A 16,425-nucleotide genomic window follows, 5' to 3' on the forward strand; every position below is an offset into this window, starting at 1 on the left:
CACAGGCGGTGATGTGCTGACATTTGTCCCTTTGGAACATCCCCTCCACCACCCCTTCTGCCTCAGTTCATGGGGCAGGAAGAGCCGCCCACTTGGAGATGGAGCCCGGAAAGCCTCTCGAGGAACGGGACACTTCCTCAGGGCTGACCTTCTAAAAATAGCCTGGTAGGGATGAATACTTGTGTAAAACAGCCCGCAACCCAACGCCATGTGGTACACGCTGGAATCTCTTCAGGCCGGAATCTCTTTAGGCTGGAATGAGGTGTAATGTGGAGGAGGCAAGGAGGAAGGGAGAAGCCAGTTGTCTGATGTCTGGTTTCTCATTAGGGGTCTCTGATACTGAGGGGAGTGGGGCAGATATCTCCAGGGTATGATCCAGGGTGGGGCATGGGCTTGGGAACCTGGCCCAGGCCTCTTGGGGTAACTAACTCTTGGCAGTGCACAGTTCTCGGCTTTAACTTTTGCAGGATGCCAGAGCAAATTGCTCTGCTGCAAGATTACATCAACCCATTCACCAGGAGCTAAAATAGCATTTTTTGTGGACCATTATTTGTTAACCCTTGCTGGTAATGAAGTCATGTCTTCAGTCAGTAGGAAAACATCACAGCTCTCTGGCAAAGAGGCAGACTGAGCTCCTGGAAGCTGCCAGATGTTCATTTTTCTCAACCCCCCCTCCTAAAATATCACCATAATTTTAGTTTACTCAGATGAATGAGCAGTTGACTAAACAGACATTCAATATAAAATTCATAGTAAGAAAAGAGACACTTGGGATAATTTTGATTGATTTACTTGGCAGAGTTTTGATAGCTACTGAAAAACATACTATTCATGTTTAGGTGAAAAATAAATGGAGTCAAATAAGTGTCACTGCATAGTACTAGGAGGTATATACAGCCACATGTAAAAATGCATAAACACAAACATTTCTGTACAGCAACTTTTCTTTTCAGTCTGTATAGAGAAACACTGGTTTATAATATGGGGAAAATATAAAGCAGACATACATGCAACAAGGACATGACAGTTACATAGGTCCCACCTGCCTCCCAACAGCTGAAATAACAATAATAACAATAATAATAATAATAATAATAATAAAAGCCTTTTTTGGGGAAAAAACTTGAAACCTGGAATGTTTTCATATTGAGGTTTCCAGAGAGCTTCAGATGTGAAACATATCTGAAGGTGATTTAAAGGCTTGATTCAAAGCCCTGTGAAGGCAATGGAAAGATTCCATTGGTTTCAGTGAGCTTGGGGTCAGACCCAGCTATTTTACCGTGATCCCATTCTGCCCTCCCCCAAAACCCAAAATTGAAATCTGCAGATAAAAATAAACAATCATATCATACAAAACTTTGTATATAGAATACAAAAGGTAACAGTTGACTTTTTGTATAAAATACAACTTTTTGATAGCATATTTATTTCACATATGTATAAATATAACCCAAATAATATGATTTTTATTATTCCTACCAAAATATTATTACTTTTTGTTGTTGTTTTTACAAAAGTTTACAAACAAATAATTCTTTATATTTACAACCCAATACTGTGAAGAGTGCCCAGTCAATGATGAAAAATAGACTTTAAGGGTAGTGCACTTAGCCATTGCAAAGAAAGAAAAAAAAGACACTAGCTCCATTCAGATACAAATGTTCTGAAGAAATGATACTGGATTCAAGTTTTGGTTGCAAGAGTCTTTCACAAGCTTGCATTTCAAATGCATCAGGCATATATTTACAGGACTGGAAATGGCCTCTACCTTTTTTGAATTTACTTCAGACAGGATGTAATTTTGCTCCCAGGGATGGCAATCACAGCCCAGTGCCTTTTGCACTCCTGGCTGAGGCCGACAGGACAACACTCAGCATTGAGTCCACCACTGCATGATATCAAAGAACCATAGAATCATAGAATATCCTGAGTTGGAAGGGACCCGCAAGAATCATTGAGTCCGACTCCTGACTCCTTGGGACCAGCTCCTCAGCTGAACAATTTTTTTACATCATTTGAGGATCTGGAAATCAGTCTGGTCTCAATACAGAAAGCAGTGGTGGCTTTTTCAATGGCATGTGAAAGTAGATGAAGTTACCAGACTTCAGTGCCCATTGCTCATGGCGGCACTAACTCAGCCTTGGCCTCAGTGGCATCCATCGCAGCCATCTGTTCCTACTAGAGTGCTGGCAGTCACTGCTGACGTGCTCGTGGACAGGGGGTGTGTGAGGCAGATGAGCCAATCCTCCTTCCACTTGAAACTCATGAAGCTACTACTTCAGTCTAGTTTTGCACGATTTATGCGGACAAACTTGTTAGATCGCATCTGTATCTCTCCAAACTTAGGTGGGACCCCAGTGGCCTGAGCTGAAAAGCTCTTCAAAGACTTGGAAAAACTTCTACTGACATATCAAAGAGACTGCATACACCCCAGCCAAAACTGGGGAGAAAAGGAAGCTTTCTGGGCAGCTGAGTCACCACGTTACACAATGCAGGGGTGTGCAGTGATCACTAGCTGGGTTGGCAGAAGGGACTCTTCAGCAGGCTTTCTTGTCCCTCTTCTTTCTCTGGGATTGAACAGCCTCAACTGGCATATCTAACTAAATGCCCATGTTACACCTTTTGTGGAGGTGCTGGTGCTCATTTGTGTGACGATGCTTCTTGAAACATCTTGAAAAATTGCGCCCATTTGAAATGACAGGGTGAAATGACTGGAAAAGCCTTATTAAAACCTCTTGCAAGAAGTAGGTCAGATACGTGCAGAGGCTATTGTCAAATAGTCTACTCATCCCACTGCCACTAACAAGGATGAATAAAGCACTTGCAGGGGCAGAGCAATGCCTCTTGGCACCAAGGCATGTGAATGTAGGCATTGTATTCCTTTGCCACATCTACTTTTAGCTAATTCAGAGGAGGCTGTGAAACACATCGCACCACATAATTTTAAAGAACAGCATTTTCATTTGAATTGCAAGATCTGTTCCCATCCATGAATCCTGTCTGAATCACTGTGGAACTGCATTATAGTGACATAGCTTACCTTTCTGATGCCCTTACTGACCAAGTCTATAGCAAAAAATTTAATATAGTCAAGACTATTCCCTGGCAGGTGTGGGACAGCCTGTATCCTTACTGCTCTGCTCTGTTAGCCTTCAAGGCAAGGTGGCTGCAAACTGCCTATGGGAATGGTCCTTGCCCCAGGATATCTTTCTAGCCTAGTGATGCACAGAAATTGCTCAGGGCAATATTAGCTAGGCCATTCCCAAACCCAGAACAGATGATCGAGTCCAGTGCCCAGAAATAATCCCCAGAACTGTGTCATGTACAAGCACAGATGTGGCTGAGTGGAGCCTTCTACTGAGAGTTATAATTGATGTGCATGCTAGTTTCAGTGGCAGAGCCTCTCGTACTCCTGACAGAAGTTATGGGGACCTGGGCCAGCACCAGAACTCTTTCAACTCCCCCCATATGGCAAAGGAGAAAACAGGATGGAACCAAAATGCTGTGCAATCAAAATGGCAGCTTCTCCCCAGGCAGATGATGGCATTTTGTCTGGGCTAAACCTGTTTGAGAGAAGAAGATCAGACTGAACTGCCTGATTGATATTCGCCATGACTTGAGATGAAAATGAGGACAGTGGCTTAGCTGAGCCACTTTAGGTATTTGCCCTCCTCTAAGCTGGACTGGGAAAGTCAGTGAGGGGCAAATCATGAGCACCCTTCTCACTCAAGTTTCTATTAAGTCGCTGGAGTCCCTGGGGTAGGGAAAGGTGGCAAAGTGAGGATCCTGAGCTTTGGTAGTAATTCATCTCATGTTTCCCTCAATACCCAGAATGATGGTGCTGCTGGCAGGACAGCAGCATCCTCTAATACTCACTGCAAGCTCTGATGAAAGGGAGCACACCAATGCTAGAGCACACTGAGTAACATGCTGGATGATCTGTTTCCTTCTTCCCTTGGATGAGACCACTTACCCTGCTGTGTGCTACAAAAGGTACAGGGTTTGTAACAAAATCATTGGGAAAGCAAATGTAAGTTTGTACTGTGCAGAAGTAAACAGTTTTTGTAATGCCATGAGATTTACACAGGGCTTGATGCTGTCAGGGCTGAGCAGTCCCAAGGAAGTTAAGGGCTGTGAACACGATGACTGAAGAGCTCTGGACCACTTGGGGTCTTACTTGCACTCAGAGAAATGATGTTCCACAGCCCATACCACTGTCTGGTGCTTCCATGTGTGGAAAGCTGAACACGTTTTTTCCTGCAGACCCTGTGAGAAGAACTGATGAGTTTGCAATGGGCCAGGCACAGGTGTGGGGAACAGACCCTTCACATGTTTTCACTCCTTTGTGGCAGGCAGGAATATGACTTATGCTGTCACTTCAGTTTTGTTCCTAGAGCTAGTCTTCAAACAGGGCAGTTGCCCTATGTTGTATTTTAGAGGACAGCCCAGTTACTGGAGTGTAAATTAATAAAGCAGGTTGTTGGCATCGAAAGAGAAAGCTAATGTCCTTGCTGCCTCTTCATCTGGCTCCCCCTTGGTACTGTCACTTATGAGTGGTTCCCTAAAATTTCATCGAGGTTGATGTCTTTCATCCAGTCATCGTTACCAGGTTCTGTTTTCAGTAAAGAATCTATAAAATCCGAGTCACTGTTGAGCGCAGGTCCTATACTGTCACCTTGCTGGTTCAGAAAGTCAAACGCTAGGTCATTACCATGGTCACTTCCTTGGTAAGCCCGGGAGGTTTGGTTGGTAGTTGTGAAACCGGTTGATGGTAGAGATGATGGTGGTGTCATGCTTGTTCCTGGCTGATTCAAGGTAGGCACAGTCTGTCCTCTCAGCTGGTTGGGTCTTATGCTGAGCCCTCGTAGTGAGCCAGCAGATTGTCCATTTAGAGTCTGGTGCATTTGGTTTAGAGGGGGCCTCATTTGGACTCCCGCTGTTAACTGGTTAGGAGGTGCCAATGCACGCTGAGGAAAATGCTGGTTGCCTACATTGCGTTGCAAAGACTGGTTAGGGTATGGAGTGCCCGTGGGGAAACGGACCCCTGCAGGTTTCAGTGCATCCTGCTGCTTCACTGCAGCCTCTTGTGGGGCCCAGTTCTGGGCACTGGCAGAAGCTGTGATCATCACATTGGCCGGCCGTTGAGCAGGGATACCTGTCACTCCATGGGTCAAGCTTGGCCTTATTTGCTGAGAGTTGACCACCGACCCCGTCCCAAAAGCCGCCCCATTGTTTCCCTGTGTCATGGTTTGCTGCCGGGACACCATGGGGTTATTCTGACTGGGCAGAACTTGATTTTGGTTTCTGTGTGGCTGCATTTGGTTCATTCCTGAAGTCACATTGTATGTGCTTGGTTGGTTGCAAGGAAGGTTCCCATAGCAGCCCATACTCCGAGCAGCAGGAACAGAAGGCATCCGGGTTCCAGCAGGGGTGGACATGAGGCTGGAGCTCTGGGGCATGATGCTATGAGTTGAAATTGGGTTGGATAAGGACATGTTGCTAGAGCTCATGCTCACAGCTGGTGAACCACCTGGAAAGGAGAAAACAGAAGTGTTACAACAAGCACGAGTGCATCAATGTGTGGTGCCATTCAAATATGGCTCAAAAATGCAGTTTTCTATGAGCAGATTTTGTTGAAGAAGACACTTTGCTCTTAAGAGGACTTAGAAGAACTTGCTAAAGGCCTTGAAGATGCCTATCATCCAAAAGGTGGTTTGGCCTATCCTAAGCCACTTGTGATCTTTTCATCCATTCAGAGGAGAGCACCATGAGCCAAAAGTGGTGCTCATTGTAAGAGAAATATTGGAGCAAGGCAAGACTGAATTAATCCCTGAGAGACTGGTTGAAAAACACCAATCATTTTTTAAACACAGCCAATGTAGATGGCACTGTGGAAAACCCTCTCTGCACACAATCAGCTGCTCCAAAGCTTAATTCCCTTTGCTACTGTTGGTTCCAGTACAAACCCTACAAGAAGCACGGCCCGAAGAAGCCAGGTGAAGGCAAATGAAAGGAGATGTTTCTTCACACAATGTGTGGGTCAGCCGAGGAAATCTGTGCCACATGGCACAGTACAAGCTAAATTCTCATACCTCTTTGGGTGGCCCCCAAAGTGTGAGAAAAGCTGTCAAATGAGCTTGCTACCAAGATATCACTGCATTTCAGGAATTCCCTGAGCCTTTCCCAGAAGAGGAACGAGGAGATTTGCTATATCATAGGGTGCAACTAATAGCAATTGTTGGGCATGAGACACTGCCTTGGTTTGATCCTTTGTACATATGGCAAAACCAGGTGGAATTTGACTTACTTTGACTTAATCATCAAATCTTATTATATATAGGTCTGTGTGATTAATTTTATTAGTTGGTCCATCATCAGTTCCTTCCTGCTACACAGGTGCTTCAAGACTGTGTCATGCTTGCAGCATTCTCCAGATACTTGAGTCTCACTGTGTGGCATGTTTTCCAGTCCTTTGGTCCTTTGGAGCTCCTTTCAGAACGTGACAGTTTTTGACATTCAGTTTCAGAGCTGTACATCATAGCTGGTCACAGTAATAACTTTTGAACATCTCCAATATGGATGTAAAGTAAGCTCTATTTTTCCAGTTCAGCATCATCTCAGACAATGTTATATGTCTGGTTTCAATCACACGGCCTGCTCATGGTGATACCTGGAGACCTGTCAGCCATTTCCTTTTGAGCTATGTTCATTTTGTGTCACTCAGGTTTCTTAACCAAAATAGGCAATGAGAAGTCAGATGCTTTAAAGGACATAATCTGAACAAGTATTGCCTTTTAAGTTGTGGTTTCATTGAAACAGACACCATGCAAGTTTGAAAAGATTCTTCTAACATCAGCCCATGTTGCTTGAAATTAATTACATCTTCCCCTTCCTAAATTCTTTATTATTTGGGCTGCATCTGCTCCCCAGTAGTTTTGCTGAGCTCTGCATTAGGCTACTATGGCTGCAATTACCTACTTAGTCTTTTAATTTTTATCATGGCATTAGCAGTCTCCCTTGGCGTTTCAATACTAAATAAAAAGTGACACTAAGAATCTGGAGAACCTCTCAGCCAACTCTTTTAAAACTCTTTAAGACAAATCATGTGCATACATATTTAAAAAGTCTATGTTTAGGAACAGCTGTTTAATATACTGTTCCTGTTGAAATTTCACCATAATGATGTTCAGCTCCCACAGACTGGAACCAAAGAAAAAATTATATATTTCTGCGTTTTCTGCATTATTTTTATACATATGCAACTTCCATTTAGTAATGGATGCAAAGAATTTTTTTTTTTCCTTAAGGAGTTAAAAAATAACTCTTCCCAAATCATTATTAACACTGAGTGTGACTCCACAACCAGAGTGCTTGTTCCAAATCAATATAAACATAGATATCTAAATTAAGAAGCTCCCCCTATCCTGGAAGGAAGCCTGTTCCACAAACAGGCTCTAAGTGGGAGACACTTGACTGTAGAGGATCTAATTAGCCTAACTGTGTTGTCCTAACTTAAGCACCTAGATTCAGTCCCTGTGCTGGGCAGCCCCTGGGACAGGATATGCTATGGGGAGTCCACCTGGTTTTATCCCAACAGGGACAATCAAATTCCCAGAATCAGTGCTCAGCTGGCAACCACATGATTAGCCCCATCTTTGGCTTTGCTGGTGGGCTGTGCGTTTTCGGAACTACTGTAACATCTCCTATGAAGACAGGCTGACAGAGTTGGTGTTGTTAAGTCAGGAGGAGAGAAGGCTCTGAGGTGACCTAGTACTTTCCAGTACCTGAAGGAGGCTACAAGAGAGATAGAGAGGGACTTTTTACAAGGATATGCAGCGACAGGACAAGGGGGAATGACTTTAAATTGACAGAGAATAGTTTTATATTAGATATAGGGAAGAAATTTACTCATGGATGGTGAGACACTGGACTAGTGAAGAAGTTGTGAGTATCCCATCCCTGCAGGTATTCAAGACCAGGTTGGATGGGGCTCTGAGCAACCTGGTCTAGTGACAGGTGTCCCTTCCCATGGCAGAAGGTTTGGAACTAGATGATCTTTAAGGTCCCTTCTAACCCAAACCTTTCTGTGATTTTGTGATCTTTTTGCAGGGGTAACAGGGATGGGGCCCTGATTGTTTGCTCCCTTATGCCCATATCAAAGAGGAGGAACAGTACAGAATTCAGTGGCATTTCAAAAGATCTGGAACTGCAAGCTGGGGAGAGATGGTTCTCAGCCTCCAGCTGAACTACAAGTTTGTCGAGTCACTTCATTGCCACTGGGATGAAGCCCCTCCTGGGGTGATCCTGCCAGCTGTTGAGCAGACCCCAGGGCTACCATCACACTGCTCCTGTGAATGCTACACTTTTTAAAGAACACAACTGTTTGGTAAGGGGTTGTACTTGTTGCCAAAAGACGAAGCTTCCTCTTTCTTTGTTTTGCTATTTTTATGCTTTTATTTTTAATGCAAGTATTTTCCATTCTTATTTCTTCCAGATGGGAAGAAATGCCTTCCCCAGAAGCACTGTGTACAGCAGCTGGGCACCCCAGGCTACAGCAATTTGGAGAAACAGCTTCCCTACCTGATTCACTTGCTCTTTTCTTGGGGGTTTCCTGCCACGGCATGGCACTTTGGGGAAAAGTATAGAGAAATAAAATACTTAACCAAGTTTCTCCAGCCTGTGTGATTTTATTTAGCTTTTTGTTTCTTCTTCCCTGATCTGAGCAAAGCTATTCCCAGAAAAAGGGAACAGTTTCCCTACTGTAACTCCCTTATGCAAGAGTTTCCTAATCACTCCATCTGGTAGCTTTGCTGGAAGCTCCCAGAACAGCCCTTTCTCCCAGGCTTGCCTGAAAGGCCGCTGTCCTCCTGGGGCTCACTCAGCAGGGACTTGAGATTGGAATGGACAAGTGCTGCCATTCCCACATGTTTCAAACCCAGGAGATGGGACTCCAAATACCACAAGACTGGCAAAGAGTCCATCAGATTAACAACATGAGCTGCCACATAACAGTGGTGATCCACTCACTTTGGAGCCTTTCACAGATGTGGCTGCACTCACTTCCATTTTCTCTCTCAGACTAGAAATGGATTGTTTTTAAGTAAAAGCCAAGAGTCTCAGTTAATCATTTGATTCCAGGAACAAACCTTTAAAAAACACACCAAATCACAAGATTCTCCAGCAAACTCCTGGGGTTGCCAAAGCATTTTTTTTGGGAGTACAGGAGGTACCAAGCCAGTGAGCAGGGCCCTCACCATGGGCTATTACACTGGGATGTTAGAGCCAACTTACTGGAGATTAACACCCAGGTGCATTAGAAAGCAGCAGTTTCCAGCAGCAGTTTCCAGGTTGCAGCAAGCTTATCACTGCTAGAACTTGTAAGCAGAGCAAAGGAGTGCATGAATGCTGCCTGGGCAGCTCAACCTGGCCCGTCCCTCAGAGCTGAGCTGGGGGTCCTGCAGAGCCAGCAGACTGGGTGGAGGGGTGGTATGTGGGTATGCTGAACTTCAGAGCTCATTAAAATTGTGATAGAAGCTGAAAAAGTTTTGCTACAAAGGACTGGTAAGAAGGAAAGACTCAGATCACTGGCTGAATCTGCAGAGCCAACAGTTATGGAAGGAAAAAAAAAAACCCATATTTTTTTCCTTAGAATGTTGCATACAAAAATATGCTAGAAGGCAAAGGATCCTTTTTATACTTACATGCACAGACACTTTTGCAGCATAAAGAACATCCTTTGGTCCCATCTGCTGCATTTTCCCTACCTCCTCTCTCTCCTCAGCATCTCTTCCTTACTCTGCCTTTGTTCTCTGAGTGGCCTTCAGCAAATCAGCAAGGTGAACAGTATGAAAAGCCAAACAAGCAATCCTATGCTTCAAAAACTAGACTCACCAAGGAGACCAGGGCACAAGAGCTGAAGCAAAGGACTAGTCCTGAAGTATTGGGCATTTCCTGCCCTGGGCAGTTCTGGCAGAAAGCAAGAGCTTTTACTCTACTGTTTGACTGATCTGTTGAAATGCTGCTTGTAGAGCAGCACTAAGGCCACAACCACAGCATATTAAACAGACCAAAAGTGCCACCCATGATGGTGCCATGCAAGGTACTTCAACATCTGTATGAGTGTCCTCACACTGTATGTGAACTGCTGTTTGAAGGGAGGGCTGGTCCTTATCTCAGTCTCTGAACCAAGATGCACCACACACATGAGAGAAGCATCTGAACACAGTGAGGTTGCATAGTCAAGAAGACATCTCTGCATCACGTATTTGGGTGCACATCTGCTCCAGATAGTGCTAACAGGAGGGGTACCAAGCTCTCCTTGCCCCTATCTGAGAGGGGCAGTATCAGCCTGGATGAAGCACCAGATCATACACCAGCACTTCTCAGTGGTGCAGGACAGTAAGGTAAAGAGCACAGGAGAGCAGCAGCCACCACCTACTGCCTCTGCAGTGATGGAAATAGATGTCCAGAAAATCATGCCCCAGAAAATCATGCCCCATGCATGCACGGCTCTTATGGGTGGTCTTCCAGCTGGAAGGAAGGAAGAAAGGAAAGAGTTTAATTGAGCCCATGGGCACTTACCAGAATATTGGTTTGCTTGTTGCATGTTGACCACATTCCTTCTTTGGTCTTTATAATCTGGTGGTGGTCTTGTCAAGTGTCTGTTCAGCTGGTCTTGTGGAGTTACTTTCTCCTAGAGGATTAGAGTAGAAGTACATTAATTTGCTTTTCTTTATGCTTTCCTGGCTCTGTGTTTTGCCCATCTCTTTCTTTTTCTCAGTATGTACAAAACTGAAGTATTTCTTCTGTTCACCCTGTCTGGTCCACAGGACAGCCACCTGTGAAACCATGCCATCACCTACTGACATCCATATGGAAATCTTTTTGCTGTTTGCATTGTGTTTGAGTCTGGTTCAACTTTCCTCTCAGCCTCTGAGAACAATGGCCATATCTGCACTGCAGTACGAAGTGTCTTCCAATTTCACCCTGTGATCCCCATCCCCAGCCATGCCCATCCCTCCCTCACTCTGTCTTCCTACACTGGAGGGGCAACCACAAAACCCAGCAAAATCCTTGCTTTGTGCTCCCCCCAGCTCTCCTCCCTAGGGATACCAGCAGGACACATGGTTTAGCAAGGATGGTGCTGGGCTGGCTGTTTTCATGCCACTCAACATTGCCCTGTGCTTCCCTGTACGTGTACGTGGTGCTGTCTTTTCTCTTACATTGGGAGTACAAGAACTGGGGCAAGGACAGCAAGGAAAGATTGCAGAAAAAAAATATTAGTTGGGGAGATTTTTTTTCATTTTGAGCTTACAGGGATGTGTCTCTAGTGAGAGTAAGATAAAAATCCAGGTCCTTGAACTGAAATCTGACTAACTGCCCTGTGCTCATAAAGATCTGGAAAGAGCGGGCACCAGAGTCACTGCCAAATCTCTCACCAGCATCAATGTGATTTGATGCCTCCAGAGTGCTGCTGCTCACCCATGAGCAATGGATCCTTGGGATATGTGCCCCCATGGCAGGAAACTGTGAGTTTGGTGCACACTTTCGGTGGGCAGCTGCTGGGACAGCTTCACACCTCCTCTGCAACACGCACAGCTCTTGTGCTCAGCTGCCAGAATGGCAAACCAGCGTGTCAATGTGAAAGAGTCAGGCCCTGGCTGGGGATGCAAGTCCATTGGAGAAATTTGGGGATAATCTGCCTGAAAACAGCATGCAAATGGACCTTCTAGTGAAAAATCTGTATTTTCTTCTCCCAGGAGCACTTAAAAACACTGGGAGAAGAGCCTGTCTTGTGTTTTTTAGGCATTTCCACAATTCATGATGGGAATGAGGGGTCTGATTAAGATTTGTAAGGCTTTTTTTTATATCTTGCTCAACCTGAATCCTCGTGAAGAAGAGTGACTCCCAGGAAATCCCTGCAATCCATGTAAGAACTGTAGGCAAGCTTTATGTATGTTTCTATGTACACAATACAAAAGCAAAGCCAAGATGATCAAATTTCCATTTTATTTAAGAGAAGCTATTTGAGCAATTAAGTTTTTGTTCTGCTAAAAATTCTGACAGAAAACTGCAGCACAGAGAGCTGACTTGAAGCTTCTTTTTTCCTCTGCATAAATTGAAAAGTCAAGAAGTATTTCCCTTATAGAATCCCCCATGACTTCTAAAATGACCAGAAACTCCCAACCAATCTCTCAGATACCAAAGGAGAGAGAAGAACTGGCTACAGATATCTAGAAATGCAAAAATAAAAACAGAGAAAGTAGGACTCATATACAATCCCAGCCAAGCACACAAACTTGTGTTGAACCCCAAAATCAAGGTACCTGATCCTTGTTCACACACAGGCATTTTACACCATGCTGCCTGGGTCACAGAGCCTGGAAGTCAGCTTTCCTCTGAGGCCAAAGTAGCATAGCAGTGCACCTTGGTCTACCTTGCAAAGAAAACCATGGATAATATTCATATGCCTCAAAACTGAGCATACGCTTGGTCTGTTCTTGTAATGAAACTGCAGTAGCTTGGACACTTGAGTTGTTTCACATAGACTGAAGAGGGTTTCAAAAAGGCTTAGAAAAGTGCTGAAAAATACAAGGTGCACTCGGAAGTTCTAAGCATTGCCAAAATGACCTTGAAGTTTTGGGGGGCTTTCTTGTCCCTGTCTTAGGTTTCTTTTCTATTGTTTTTGTGACAATATTTTCCATGTAAAATAAGGAATTAGTAAACTTACAGCTTCTGCCAACATCTGCTGCTGTAGAAGGAGTTGTTTTTGCTCCATCATTTGCCGTTGCAGAGCCTGTTTCTTTTCCATCAGCTGCTGATTCAACAATGATTGCTGGGATGAGTTCATGTAACCACTTCCAGTGTTTGGATTTGAGCAAGAACTGGAGCTTGGAGTGGGGCCAGCTCCCTGGCCTACCACAGAGTGTTGTTCCTGAAACAGAAGAAATGGCTTGTGAAGGATGAAAATAATAACAAGCATCAAGAAAAGGAAATAATCCTTTCAGAACACAGCCCACAGACTCTCAGGACAAGTGACTGATACAAAGGCTTTGACAAAGTAAGAAGGGGATTGAGTAACTTCAGCCCTTAGGAAAGACTCTGAAAACGTGCCAGGTGGTTCCAGTGGAAAACCTCAATATTGTACCAGGAGCTTGGGAAACACTAACAGAAGTAACGGAGCTGTCCTGGGGATCTTTCGGGAAACGTGCATCGGGCTGTACAGCAGTTTGTTTGACCACAAGGGAACAAACTCGGCATCTGCTGGTTCCTACCATCTGGTGAACAGCAGCAAGAAGCTGCAGACTTATTGCTAGAAGTGGCATCTATTCTTAGAAAATACAGAGGTGGTAAGTTAATACTTCACAGTGGGGTGAATGGTGCTGCTTTCATTCGTCCCGTCATCTCCCTGACAAGAGAAATCTCTGAGAGACTGCTAATTGATTCCCATTAGCAACAGGATTAAATTGGCTTAGAGTGTATCAACTTCCTTGGTAAAATAAATGCGTAACTAAGAAGGACCTTGAAGAGTATTTTAGGGTCTCTCTGGTCTTTGCAAGGGATCTAGATCTGCTTCCTCTTCCCCATGTGCAGCAACATAAGGAAGGGATGGCAAAAAGTCATTTAGAGGGCAATGGGGAAGGTACACGAGGACTCAAACCATGCTTATACAAGATGACAATGTACATGGAATGACAGTATGCTGCTCCATTTCTCTTGGCCATTATTTCCCTTGGCAGAAGTATGTTTTCTGCCTACTTGCTCCAGCAGTGTTTGGTACTTGGGTATTTACCAAATATAGGAAACAGCTTTCTCAGTACATACACAAAAATACTCAGCCTATGTTAGATCACTCAATACCCAGGTATTTCTTCGCCACACAGCTACAAAGAAAATGGAATACACTGAAGAGGTCACACCAGTCATGAGACACATCCATTCTCTGATCCCACTTGGCTGCAATTCACCATAAGAACCAACCACATAACTCTCTATAACCTAAGAGGCAGAAGCATTTTTGCCTTGCAACACAAGACTCCACAGCGGGAGTCTGACGCTCCCTGTTAAGCAGTGGTTCTCTCAATACCGAGGTGTAGAGCCAGGATCTGGGCTCCTATCCTAGTAAAGCTCTGTGCCATGGCCATTGTCCCCCATGGAAATATGGACTGACAGACACTGAAACAAGGATTGGTCATATGTAGCCTACCCATGCCCTGAAGGCCGCGGAGCACTGATGTTTAGCGCTTTGCGAACTCCAGGGAAGCTCATTCCTGCGCCTTAGCTTTTGCATCCCTCCCCTCCCCAGTAACACACACACACACCACAGACTAATTCCACTTATCTTTCTACCATCTGGCATGGAAGAAGCACAATGATTGTTATGGGTATTTCTATTTTAAAATAACTCTGTGGCTTCTAGATGGGGCCACATGAGCATGTAGCTAGTTAGATAAAGTATTTGAAGACTGTTACTGAAATAAAAACCATGACTTTCTTCTGGAGCCACCTGCAGCCCCCAAGGCAGTGTTACAAACCCACCCTTCAAATTTATTGGGCTCTTACACAATTATATCCTGCACACTTTCTTTCAGTTCCAGAAGGAATCTAGGATTGCTCGGCACTGCCACATTTTTCAGCCCTTATGTTAGCTGCAAGATAGAAAATACCTCCTCTCAACAGACCTGCTTGCCAAGTTGTTGCACAAACTTTTTTGTCTTTCCTAAAATATTTTGAAAAGAAAAATATGTTACAATAAATTGGCTTTGACTTCTATATTCAAATGACAACTCTAGCTTGAACCCAGCCACATGTTCCATCCATTAATAGAATTCATCTGTTGCATTTTTGCACAGATAGTGAAGGCTCCCCCAAATGTGCTTTCAGTGCTACGTAAAAAAAACAACAAAGCCTAACTTTTTCTTTCCCTCATTCCCTACCAGCCCATATAAGCAGTGGGGGGATTTTGTTTTAAGATAAACTGTGTAGTGTTCATTCAATCTATCAAAGAAAGCTCTTCTGTAATAGCCATTGGCACAAAACACCAGCTGCTTGGCAAACAGACCCTGAGAAAACAGTGTAAATCATCAACTTGGAGCCAGGTTGGGGTTTTTTTGCATTTGGTCCTTTCTCTGCTGTTCATGAAATGTCAGTGTGAGCCTATGAATCTACGATGTGTTACTTCTCCTGCCTGCTGATCTTCCCGTTGCAATGGGAGAAGGAAGAACAGTTTCCTAATAAATCAGGGAACTAGCTGCACAGCAGTTTGACCCTTCACGAACCAGTGCTATCGAGCCTTGCTCTCACCCTGTGCTTCCATCACTGCAAATCAGACAGCAGAAGGGCTACACTGCTGCCAGGGACGTGGGGCTTTGCCCCTGCACTAGGACAAAGTGTGCCTTCTGGCATCCCTGAGAGGAAGGGCAGGTTTGGGTTGGAGTTATCCTGCTTTTGTTGAACTGTTTCATCCTGCTCTAAGCCCAGTTTTACTGCAGCAGCTTTACTACAACTCCACACATCTAGAGCTGCAGGTTTTTAATGTCATTCCTGGGTTCCCATGCTGCAGTTCATGTGGTTTAACTTTAGAAAGCCCTGACCAAAGAAAGTCTGGAGTGGGACGTGCATGTCCCCTTGCCCACGGGCACCTCTGCCCAGCAGGCTGCCGAGGCAGCCCAGCATCCCTCCAGCTGGGGAGCCCCGAGTGCTTGCCTGACACCTCATTGTTTCCATGCACAAGGAAGGTAACTTGTCCACTTTGCCCCCAAGGAGGTGACATGATGAGAAGCACATCCCTGTAGCCAGCCAGGTGTCAGGGATGGGCTGGGAGCATCACACCTCCAACAGGTAGAAATATCCACCTGGGTTTACCCCCAGTTCCTGCCCCACTTGTTGGCACTGCTCATGCATGCCACATTCCTCCAGCGCTGCAAATGACCTACCACCCTTTCAGGGCCATCCCTGGTGACAGCTGGAGCCGGGTTAGTGTTCACCAACCACCACAAAACTCCATCTGGCCTGCTGGTGCTGAAGCTTCAGCATGGCAATGCTCGACATACAAAGCAGATGTGTGGCACCACATTATCTGATGTTACAGTGATATATAAAACCTGTGAGATGCAGACAGATAGACAGGGAGAGCTCCTCAGAGCTGGTAGCACAACAGCGGTTTTGTTCATAAGCATCTCCAAGAACATTATGTTCAAATGTTTAAATTAGCAGTAAAAAAAGCATTTGAGACCGAGTTTGCCTTTTGCTATCACTGCTGCAGCTGATTTGTGTTCATACAAATGAAGGGATGTTTTGGCTTCTAAGACATATATGAACTTTCTAAAATAGACTTTTCTTTTTTTTTCCTCTCCTCTCCTCTCCTCTCCTCTCCTCTCCTCTCCTCTCCTCTCCTCTCCTCTCCTCTCCTCTCCTCTCCTCTCC

The 16,425-nt window shown here is 44.7% G+C and overlaps 1 protein-coding gene across 1 annotated transcript in view; it reads right to left on the reverse strand.

Moving 5' to 3' along the window:
- Positions 1–774: 774 nt before the first annotated feature.
- Positions 775–16,425, reverse strand: part of MAML2 (mastermind like transcriptional coactivator 2) — a 209,777-nt gene continuing 194,126 nt past the window's right edge. Inside the window, exons 3-5 of the mRNA XM_042023744.1 lie at positions 12,731–12,934; positions 10,582–10,693; positions 775–5,530 (exon numbers count right to left, since the gene is read on the reverse strand). Of these exons, the coding sequence (XP_041879678.1) occupies positions 4,548–5,530; positions 10,582–10,693; positions 12,731–12,934 (1,299 nt within the window). The 3' untranslated portion in view covers positions 775–4,547. The remainder of the gene's footprint in view (positions 5,531–10,581; positions 10,694–12,730; positions 12,935–16,425) is intronic.

Source organism: Corvus kubaryi, unplaced genomic scaffold (assembly GCF_017639235.1).
Source record: "Corvus kubaryi isolate FWS band 111438036 unplaced genomic scaffold, C.kubaryi_AGA036_p1.0 37256, whole genome shotgun sequence".
NCBI classification, from domain to species: Eukaryota; Metazoa; Chordata; class Aves; order Passeriformes; family Corvidae; genus Corvus; species Corvus kubaryi.